The 12032-nt window shown below is 36.5% G+C and overlaps 1 protein-coding gene across 6 annotated transcripts in view; it reads left to right on the top strand.

The window, feature by feature from the left end:
• Positions 1-12032, top strand: part of LOC148951400 (uncharacterized) — a 218272-nt gene that overhangs the window by 54325 nt on the left and 151915 nt on the right. For all 6 annotated transcript variants that reach the window (XM_089090845.1, XM_089090846.1, XM_089090844.1 and 3 more), the window contains one exon: positions 6025-6229. In XM_089090845.1, coding sequence (XP_088946971.1) covers positions 6025-6229 — 205 coding nt within the window. The remainder of the gene's footprint in view (positions 1-6024; positions 6230-12032) is intronic.

Here is a 12032-nt window from a genome sequence, read left to right as displayed (position 1 = left end):
AAAGTAAATTTTGACTATCAAGCAAAGGTCATAAGCGTACGCGAGATTAGATACATGTGAAAGACTTGATTAACATGAAACTGGAGTCTGGTTAAGCACATTAAACAGTCAAGCTTTAAAAAAGAACTGACAGAGTACACCCTCTTGGCGAACTCCCAATCAAACATGAATCTTATCAAAAACTCCAGCTCCCATCTTTAGGCAAACAAATGAATCTTGGTACCAAAAACTCAAAGCATGTAACGCAGATCTATTAACACCTTGTGGCGCTAGAAAGCTTTAGATAAATCAAAAGCACAAAAATAGACTACAGTTTTAAGTTGGTTTGTTTCTTGCAAAACAGTAGCAAATACCTGGTTTCTTGAATAAAAGGGAGTAGTATCGAATAACTTGGCAAGATCGCAAACCACCCTGGTAGGGTGGTAGAAATCATATTTGAATGGATCTTTCATAAAAACAAAAAAAGTAGAAGCAACAGGGAATTTTTCCTTAAGACTATTTAATGGATCTTACCCCCACTTTGAAGCGGTAGGGGTAGTAGTGTATAAAGAAATATCGTGTATTAGTAGACCACTAAAGTACACCTGAAAACGCAGTTGCAGATAGCACATTTACTCAGGAGAATAGATTTTTGAACGACTAACACTAGTACCATGCAGATCACTAAACTTGTACTTTACCCTTTTAGTATTTTTTATCACAGATAATAAATTAACCAGAATTGCACCCTTTTGCTGCACGGTTGCCGGGATCACTCAAACAAGCAGCCTCGAAAACCGAGGATACACAGCTTCATTCACTAAGTGAGGATTTTCGAATGACCATCAAGCCACGAAACGTCGGAAATCAGATTAGTTGAAGAAACCTGGGTAAGCTTACCAGAATTCAGCACGAGATTCTTTACCCTTGTATTCTACACTTTACTAGTGTGTGTTGGTATTCAGACTTCGTTTTTCTTTTAGTGTTAAGAATACGTTCAGAAGATGGGTGGACACAAGCTTTTATAATACAGATAATTCAACACTTCCAACTGAACGCCATGTCACTTTTGTTGCACAGTCCTCACATAGGCTTAGCCAAGGAAATTGCATCTTCCGTCGACAAATGAGCACCACTGCAGCGAAAACAATGGAGAGGGTCCGTTCAGTTCATCTTCATATGATTGGCTGACTGACAATTATAACAACAGCGAGGAGGATGGAGGCATTTCGACCCATACAACAGCTGTTGTATTATCAATCTGTATAAACGAGGTACAACTTGACAAACAGGGAAATTTCAGACCGTAATATGGCACTTGTTCATTTATCTGCTCCAGGGCTCAGTCTGGAGTAAACTATTGTGAGGATAACCAGGACCTCAGTTGGTAACAAAATGACAAAAGTGGATAATCGAAAAAAAATTGCGCATGATTCATTATTGTCACATCATTAAGAGTCATGATGAGTGTTCGAGTTTAGAACAATCAAGGCAGGCGAATTAAATCAAATTGGACGGTTGCAAATTGAGTGAATGGTGAATGAAGGAAAGGGTAGGAATAAGGAAGTAGGAATAGTAGCTAGGTTGGTAAAAAATAGATTAGATAGTCAAAAAATAAAGAAGTGGCAAAAATGAGAAAGATGGCTCTCGGTCACTGAAATGGCACGAGAAGGTTAAAGAAGTATCGGAGGAGGAATTATATTTAAAAGTGGGTTTGGGGATATTGAGTATTAAGGGGATAATTTTATTAAGAAGGAATTTTTACCGCTTGGCAATTGAGGACAATATTTGGGGAGGTTAAGGGTTAAAGATGTTTATTATTTGGTCAGATGTGTAGAGAAAATGATGAAGATTTATTTAGTTTTTTTTTTTTTGCAGTTTTGAGGTTTGAGGAAGGAAATATTTGGGGGAATAATAATAATAATATTTGGGGGTTTGTTGGGGTTTTGGAAAATGAAAATTTTATTGGTATGGCGCGTGGGTATGGCGAATCGAGAATTTTTTTTGGAATAGTTGTACTTTTTTCGTATATATGTTCTGTTTGCCATGACCCAGTTAGTTTCTTTTCTTTTTTTTAGCAAATAAATATATTTTACGAGCAAACAGTTGACATATTTGTCACGTCATAAAGTCACATCACAGCAGTAACGGCAGAGCCACTTTAAGGTTAAATAATTAATTCAAACAACCAGTCTGTATTCACAAATAAAGAAAACCTAATTGGAATAAATCAAATTAGAAAAAAGACAAACATTAATACCTATTTTATGATTTAAAAAAGTCGGAGTTTTATTTGGTTGACTGGGTTATTTGAAGTGACCCAACCCTGTGTACATTGCGATATCATTATTTTGCTTAGTACTTTTGTTGAAAGCTTTGGAGATTTTGAATTTCCGTTTTCTTTTTTTGTTGTGATATGTCATAGTCGTTACTCTTTACACGTTGTTTGGTGTATATTTCTCCAACTCTACTTTCAAACAATGTCGTCATACTCCTGAATCAAGTATAATCCTATGTACATTTTGTTCTAGGATTGTCGCTCTGTCGAACATGTAAAGGAAACAAATTTTATGAGAATTATCACATTTAGACCAACAGGAGAGATTGCTCGTAAAATAAAAATCTAAATTGAGAAAAATTGCATTTTATTGTCAACTGTATCAGCAGTGCCTTCTCATACTACACGTTTTCCACCAAACACCCCCCCCCTCCTCGTTGAATTGTTCATTTTTCAGCAGAAGGCTGCACATGTTTTTTGTATATGTAAGGTAAGCTCTAAATCGCAGTTCAGCAGTAACTGCTCTAAAAATAGGTGATCTCCGGTAGCAAAAGTGAAGTCTTTCAATGTAGTTATGAGTTATGATGAGTTGAAAAGGACCTGTGAAGAATGGTGGGCTAACAAATATTTCTTTATGTCTTTTAGCTCAGCTCAAATTTGTAGCAAAATGCGTGCCCCTTTGTCCCATTGATGCAACTTTCGCGTCCAACATAACAGGTTCTGAATCTAGCTTAACCAATCGATCACAACAGAGTGAAGGACTCTCCTTCCATTATGCAAATTTGATTTGGTGCCCAATATGCAATATAATACCATTCAGAATTCTTAACGTAATCGTCGGCAGTTCAGCAAAATATAATGATAACAGAATTATAATGAGGTTGCTGCTGAGAAATACAATATAAAAATACGAGTAAAATGGCTTCAAATTAATTAAACTAGAGGTCAGGGTGAAGGATCTAAAATGGTCTGGTATATCTATATACGTATATAATTTGGATGCCAATATACACATATTAACTGTAAGAATACAGAAGTTAACTCGTAATTAAACTATGACTTAGCGTGTTGTTTTTAACATAATATAACCTAGATATTAAAATTGAAACTGATCGATAAAATCGGACAGTCTACAGAATAGGCTGGCCTGTATGCATATTTGTCTGGCAGCACTTATGCTGTTGAGAAAAATAATGCATTAACTTTGTTGCTAGAATTGGGATGTTACGAAAACACTACTCAAGCCACCTTCTTGGTTCATGGGCGCCCATAGACTGAATTTTAGGGGTGGGGCTTACCTTTCTAATCGGCACTTCCAGTGCTGTATAATTGAAATGTCAAGACAAAATATCATAGTTAGAGCAATAGCGCTGCCTAAGTAAAGAGTGATGTGGGCACAATATATTGTTCTTTTTAGACCAGGGCACTTCTTACAGAAAAAGAAATGTCATAGGAACTTCAAAAGAGGTCTTGAAGGGGAACCAGCTCCCCCTCCCCCACGTCAATCACTTCCCCAAACACATACAATCAAAATTTTGAGATAGCCATTTTGTTCGGTCTAGTTTTAAGGTCCGGAAATTATGACTTTGAGAATGACACCCCCTCCCCCACACAACCCTCAGGACAAGGGTTGTGAGTGTAACTAATGACGCTAAGAGTATTAAGGTGAAACTTCTAGGCAGCACCACTCTATAATAGCGAGAAATATGATTGAAACATTTAAAGAAGCTAATTCGATTCAAAATCAAAAGTTATAGGGTCCTTTCTAAGATTAAAAAGAGATTGGAGGGCAATCAGCCCGTCTCTCAAGCCGATTTATGTCCCAAACACATCTAGTCAAAATTTTGAGACAACTATTTTGTTCAGCATAGTAGAACGGTCCAGCAACTATGTCTTTAGGGATATTGGGCATGTCAAACCCCCACAATTATGCCACACTATAGATTCTTATAGAAAAAAAAACCCAAAAGACATAAAATTTTATTTTTTTCATGAAAATGACTTGGTCAATAAAAAACGAACGGAAATTCACATAAAAATACTTTTTTTTTCCACAAAACAAGCTTTTCAAAGAAAAGTAAAGAGATCCATTAAGCCAAAAATGGACAGAAATGAAGTCAGGTAATCATCCAAGCGTAAAACTACCACAAATCACTATCAATCAATAAATGAAACTCAAAATGAACAGAAATTAGAATAAATAGCGGAGTCAACCTCGAAATGAGCAAAAATTAACATTAGTAGGGCTGATAACCCCCATGCCTTCTCAATACCAGAACATAATTTGCGCTTTACTGAAAACAAAATATGCTTAAATGTTTTCAATTTTTTTTACTTAATTAAGTAAAAAACTTTTTTACCCATTTTTTATTTTAAGGAATAAATTTCAGTATAGGTAAATTAAACTGACAATCCACGGTCATTTTTTCTTATCCTTATTTTTTCACTAAAGGCTAAGTTATGTTCTGGTCTGGAGAAGGCATGGGGGTTGTCAGCCCTATTAATGTTATTTTTTGCTCTTTTTGAGTTGACTCAGCTATTTATTATAATTTCTGTTCGTTTTGAGTTAAATTTAATTGTTGATAGTGATTTGTGGTAGTTTTACGCTTGGAAGATTATTTGACTTTATTTCTGCCCATTTTTGGCTTAATAGAGCTCTTTATGTTTCTTTGAAAAGTTATTCTGTGGAAAGTCCCCCCTCCCCCCGTGGCCCCCCCTTATGGACGCCCATGTCTTGGTTCCTAAGGCTTTTTGAATAGGTTGGGATTGGGAATGTACGTTCACCAATGAGTTGACCTCAGGCGGCGCTAATGCAGCAACGGTTGAGTTTTTTATGATATAATTATGCCTGTATTAGCTAACTGTAGTCATTACTGTTAATCTGTTTAGCTCTAATACGAGAAACTTTAATTTTCTCGACTGTTTGTTAGTTAGTCTGCTTCATCTATTATTTTGAAAGTCATGTAGAAGTTATTTCTCATTATTATCTTGTGGTTTTGACAAACAGGCCAGTTAAATATCAAGATATATAGTTTGATATTATTAGTTATTTATGTCTGTTAGTCTTTCGACCCTCAGCAATTACTTACATCAGACTGGATTCCCCGTTATTTTCCAGTCATTTTGATTAGATTAAAAGCAGAATTTCATCGACTTTGCTAATAATCGTGGTTCTGGAGCACCAGCGTGCCCACCAGTGTAGAGTATTTGGGAGACGGGGGCTCCTTCCTTAAAAATATAAAAGATGCTTTAATTATGTACTTAAATACATAATGGTTATATATTTGCCCCTATCATTGGAATTTCGGTTCTTACCCCTTGCTTTGGTCCCCACTGAATTGGGTTCCAGGGTGAGCTTTGTTTCTTGAGATATAATGAAATTGCTAATTAAAAGATGGTGTATGTTATTAAAAAATAGATGTTTATTTGTATTTGTTGGGCAGGTAATTTGATTTCTGTATTTCTTTCACTTCTTTTTCTTTTTTATCACTAAAAGTCTTTAATTTATGTCTAATTTGATTAGTTTTACTTTGGCTGAAAGGAAAAATTTCAAAACTCAGATTTTAGATTTTTTAAGAATGGATGTTCCAAGTTGGGTCAAATTAAGCAAAAACCTAGTCATATTCTGTTTTCAACCACGGTTCTGGTTTCAACAGGAAAAAGAAAAAAAAATTATATCTGATATTATTTTTTCCTAGTCTGCTAAATATTACAACTGAGAGGGGAGGGGTCAATCTTTCTTCTAAAAGAATCAGTATTTTTTCCAGCCGAAATGTACATGTAATCAATCGCGAAGTTTCATTCCGCGAGAAGAACTACGAATGCCATCTGAACTAGTAGTAGACAATCTTTGTGACGATTGTTGTTGTCTCGAAACTCCAGATGTCGTTTGGTCATCCAGTCCGCGAAGAGATTCAAATGGTTTCTATGAAAACGCAGGCAGCCCATGTGAAGAATCAAGTGAATATCAAGGTACACATTTAATAGTCCGTTTATATTAAATACTGTTTTTAACTTTTCCCTTACAGCATGTTTGGAGAAAAAAATTATGGGCATTTCTTAACTTATCCTGATGGTTCATTCAAGGCAATCTCTTTTATAAACGGTTTTATTATTAGTCCTTCAAATTACATTTTCTCTTCAGCCTTCTGGGGTAAAGATCGGAAGAAAGAAAACAGCCTCTTTGTTCCTCCGATATTATAAAATATATATTATATATATATATATATATATTAATGTTTAATACACAATTATGGAACGCCTGATAGATTAAAGAAAATAAATTCTTCTTTCTGAAAAAGTTTTACCTCCCCCCCCTATATATATATATATATATATATATATATATATATATATATATATATATATATATATATATATATATATATATATATATATATATATGTATATATATATATATATATATATATAATCTATTTTATTTTTCTATTGCTGTACAAACCGAATACCTACTAAGACCTACAGAAGCCTATGGGTGTGTCTAGCAACCCCAATTGGCTCTAAAGTGTTTCTAATGTGGACTTTGCCAAGAGACATTGTTGGGTCTCAGAAATAGCTGGTGAAACGTCAAAAATAATAGCTTAGTTACACATCTCGTAGGTCCGTTTTTAAATCCGATCTCTTCGGGGGAGGAGGTCGCTGAACTTATTTTAGCAATATATCCCCTGAAGGAGGTGTTGGCTTTCAACCAGTATTAGTGAGAAGTAAACGTAGTTGTCCTAGTTTGACTAGTTGGGCAGGGGGTTCTATAGTTGACCAAACTCCTCTGGGGGGGGGGGCAGGATTGAGAGAAAATGAGAGTTGGTTGGAAGTAAGAACTAGTGTTTTAATTGTGCATTCTCTGGGTCTTGGCGTGATCCTACCTCTGTGGAGATTGGGGGAGGATGAAGAATAAAATCATTTTTATCTCAACATTCACCAGAGTTCTCTGATCTTAACCAAATTCAGTTCTTGTCATCAGTAGATCTACTTGTAGTAGATATTGGAATCCAACCAAACCTGGGAGAAAGTAAGAGTCAGTGCCTCATTCGTTTTTTTGGTGTCCGGCTGCTATCTAACCTCTGTAAGTTTTTCGCCCTCTGTTGTGAAATGTTGTATTTTATGCCAACCCAGATCAGAAACCATGTTTTTGTGTTCATACTCTCCTCATATATATTTGATTTATTTGTCCTGTTCTTTTAACCTAATCTAGAACAAAAGTGCTTACACAAATAGTTTTGTACCGTCTCACCTCTACGCCTGGTTTGAAGTGAACTACAGAAGAACATTCTCATCGTTTAACCAACATTCTAAGTATGGTCAAACAAGTGGTAAACCCATCCCTTACAACAGACGCTGGAGGATCCGAAAGGTGGACCTTGGCATACCTTGGGAATGGTAGGATATGCTTTGACAAAAAGGAGAAGGGGGTGTGTGGGTTAAACACCCCTATTCTGCGCTTGGTTTGAAGTGTACTAAAAACAAAATTTAAACAGCACTCTCAAATATGACCAGACAAGTGGTATATCCATCCGCCAGAGAGACAGCAGACGCATGAAGATCCTAAAGGCTCTACGGTGAGAACTCCTTTAAATCTGTCCTTTCCTAAATATACTATGAGATCCTTGCTAATGCTTCTGGTTCCAAAACCCCCGGATTTTCCCTTTCAATCTACACCTCAATAAGTTTTCCTCCCTCTTCTCACTGCTGCAGATTACGTAAAACCACTGTAGACTGTAGCGTCTTCTTTTCCAAACACGATACACATTTGATACCGCGCGTATCGTCCCTGGCAATATACGTCTTAACCTTAGTTCAGTATCCATAAGCTCATCGTGATGTGTAGATTAGAAACAATTGTCATTGCGCGTGCGTGAAGGTGGAGCATGAATCTTGTTTGGTTTTAAATCTGTTTCACATTTTTTTTAATGGAGAGTATAGCCTTTGTCCATACTGTATATTCTGTCTCCTGTGATGTACGAAAGTCAAACTAAACAATTGGTCAATGCCTATCTAGATGTCATATGCTCTCACCACCGCTACAACGTGACCTCCTTCAGCTAGTAACCTGCTTCGAATCTCACAAGACAGTGCCTGTTAAAAAGAGCTTGGTAGATCAGATACATTCTTTATAGTGCAGAAATGGAAATCTGCAGGCTGATATTCAAATACCATGTGACCAAAAGCTATCGACCTCTCTAGGGTCATAGCCATACTGCACCCCAGTAGCCTACTTAGGTGCAAATGGGTCTAAAAATGAATGTATGCACACAGTGAAGAAAGGGGATATCCTTCAGCTTTAAGAAGTATCTGAGGGTTCCACCAGGAGTATTTTAGGAAGAGCATGTGAAACAGAAGTCTGTCTTGTGGGTGTTCCGGAATTTATGAACACAGTAATACTGGGAAAATGCCGGAATTGAAGGACATATGCAAGAGTATCTAAGGGTATAATAACTAACTCATTTCTTCAATGAAAAGTGCAATTGTTTTTTTTGCACGTGGACGAGTTCTCCATGATACTTCTCATTCTGATTTAAGATCATAGTTAAAACACTCTGGAACATGCGAAGCGCCAGCCATGGTGCAAGAAAAGATCCCTAGAGGAGCAGTCTGACGTGGAAAAAAGAAGTTCTCTGTGCTAGTACAGGTTGTGAGGATCAAGTACCGCTTACTTCTGATTAATTTAAAAAAAACGAAGTTTTTCCGGGGGGAGTAAAGAGCGAAGTTGAAGCTTAAAACGAACAAAAATTATTCAGTCACAGCCTATCTAAAATATATCAATAAAACTAATGCAAATAAATCAACTGGTGATATTTCCCGATGTTTGTAATATTACAGAAAACTAGCATTGAAAACACAAAAGCCAAGTATAAACAACAAGAATATTGATTTAGGAGTCAAAAGTAAATACATAGCCTCACAACAGCCAACTAACGATTTTTACACTTTAGTTTACGGATATTTCGAGTTCTAAAATTTACTAATTAAAGTGATTATCTAAAAGGCTTTTAATTACGTTCTTTTCAATTAATTTCAATTCCATTATTTATTTTTGTAAAAGTGTACAGTCTTAACTGCTGCAACAGAAATACTTGACATACAAATATATGATTAAATAAAAACGAGTTAATAATGTTACCATTAAAATTGTGTGCTTTTTGTATGCCGTTGATTTTGAATTGAAAATCAAGTATTTTGTAGTAGGCATCAAGACATGGCTAATTTTAGAAAAAGCCAAGACATATAGTTCGAGTGATTGAGAGGGAAATCTGGCATAAGCCCTTGGTAGGATTGTATAAAAATGATGTTATTTCATTTGTTGATAGATAAGTCTATCTATCATCCATACATATGTCATTGCTAGGGCAGAACTAAACTAAGATAGTCATAGAAATAAGGGATAAAAGATTGGATTGATTCGTGGTTGACGCGTGACGCACAATGTCCACTGAACTTGTATAAAAAATTTAAATTCTGATTTAGAACCATAGTTAAAACACTATACCGTTTTTACATTTCTAGAAACTGTTTTATTAGTGCGTCAAATATCAGAGTAAGCTTAATTTCTTATTTACATCCCTAACTATCCCTACTATCTAAAGATAGTAGACCCTAGGACGAGAACTTAAAATAACTGAACTTAAGCTTTTGAGTTGCGGGATGTGAACAGTCTTATATCAATTGGCCCATAAACCATAGTAAATTAACGTTCCGGTGTTCTCTGACGTTCCGTCTGTCTTTCTGGAGACTTAAACTTTTAGAGTATCCGAAGGTTTTCCCGAGATGGCTCTGAAACTTTGAAAGAAAAAGATCATGTTTTTTGGCCCAAAAATTGAACTATGTGCATTTTTCATTTTTTCATTTATACCCAAGGGGAGTTTGGGCAACCTTTGAGGGAGAAAACTCTTATTTTAACTATGAGTATAAAGCGAGTTTAAAAACATGAACCTTTGCGATTCAAACCATAAATCTGATAAATAATTAAGTATCCGTTTATTTTAATAAATGAATAAACTAATCTAACGAAATAATTGTGACTTACCAAGCTAATAAATGTATTAACTTTTTCTTTCCAGAATCGTGCAATGTCATTTTTATTTGCATGTGAGGCTTTTTCTTAAGTTTTTAGCTACTTGTCATAACGAATCTTGTCAAGGGCGTGTTCTTGATATTTTCCCTTTCGTATTGTATGTTTTGGCAGTTTCAAAAATGTTAGATAAATTTAATTCTAGCTGAAAGCTGTGCAATTTTTTCAATTAAGTAATAAGGTAAGATAGGTAAGGATACGGCACTTGACGCTTAAAGTCCAAACCGGCGGTGCTGATCTCCGTCTCAAGACCCTTCAGTCAGGAAGTGCAATGGGGGGATGGGGGCCAGCCATTTTATGCTTTGGCACACCCTTCCTATTTACCAACCCTGGATTTCTTTAGGTCCCTATTTGGAGCTTGGCCGACTCTGGCTGCGCTTACAGAGTCACACAACTGACCCTCGTCCCAAACCAAATAATTGGCTACACCAGGATTCGAACCCTCGCCCTTTGGTCAAAGGATTTAATACTAAGGATTTAAGTAATACTAAGGCAATAAACCATTGGAGTTCTTTCTAGTTTACTTAGAATCTTAGGCATAGTATCTCCCACGCCCGGAGGTGTGTAAGACAGTAATAGTAGACATCTAGTCGAATCATCTGGGGACAAAGTTCATAACTCGGGTCAAGTGTGTTCTGCTGTCTATCGCTCTTCCATAGGCCCAAAGGGGTCTAATGCCTGACTGGGAGAGGGACTGTCCTTGTCCCATGCAAGTCATATGACCTTAGTATCGCCATCTTCTAAGCTAGATCTCATTCGTTATTTTTGATTGCTTTGTGGTTGCCGTGATTAGTCAGTGGCGTCTTAGTCAGTGGCACTAATCGACGAAAATGTATTATGACAAGGATTGTTTTCTATTGCTTCTTTTTTTTTAAATGAAGATACGAAACATTCAATATAGGGGACAATTGCCCCCCCCTCCCCCATCGGTATCACTGGTCTAAGCTATAATACCAACCGAACTAGCCGCCATATTCCTCATGAACAGTCGTTTTCAAAGCCAAGCCAAGCAGCCTTTTCTCAGCAGCCTAAGACCAACTCCTGGTTTTTTAACCAGTAAATTTAATGGATTTTTGCTTGTAAATTCAAATTTGTAAGGTGGGACAATTGTGTGGGTCAGAAGCTGTGGGGGTACCATTGTACGGTGGGAAGCTGTGTGGTTACCGCCAAAGAGTATTCTCCATTTTGGCAACATTTGGATGGTAAAATTTCCTTGAAATTTAAAGGGGGCTACTCCCCCCCTCGAACCGCTCCTCTGGGGGCTTAGGTCCCATATAGAAGCTTGAATGAATTCCACATAATCAAAATTCCCCTTTGGGTACACTAGAATAGGATTTAAATCAATGTAACATGCACTAGCCTCATCTGGAAAAAAGCTTTGCTTCCTCGGGCTACACAAATGCCTGGTCAATAAATACAGATTTTGGTACTTGTATGATATAGCACCGATCACTCAAGTTTTTCATCCATTAAAGCATTGTAGAACCATTTTTTTTTTCGTTAGTTTCTTCCAGCTTAGCGTGAGACAATACAAAGAGAAGTGACAGAATAGATGGGAATATATAATTTGGGCTGTATATTTGACATTAGGGGGTGGGGTAAAGTATTTGGACAGTGGAAAGTTAAAAAACAATTCTTACTTCATAATATGCAGAATAAGTGTACCTAACACATTAGGCATGCAGACCC

This window comes from Artemia sp. Qi Xiang Cuo, chromosome 6 (assembly GCF_049724085.1).
Source record: "Artemia sp. Qi Xiang Cuo chromosome 6, ASM4972408v1, whole genome shotgun sequence".
Lineage (NCBI taxonomy): Eukaryota > Metazoa > Arthropoda > Branchiopoda > Anostraca > Artemiidae > Artemia > Artemia sp. Qi Xiang Cuo.
Note: the sequence above shows the minus strand (reverse complement) of the source record. Positions and strands in the feature narration are given on the sequence as shown.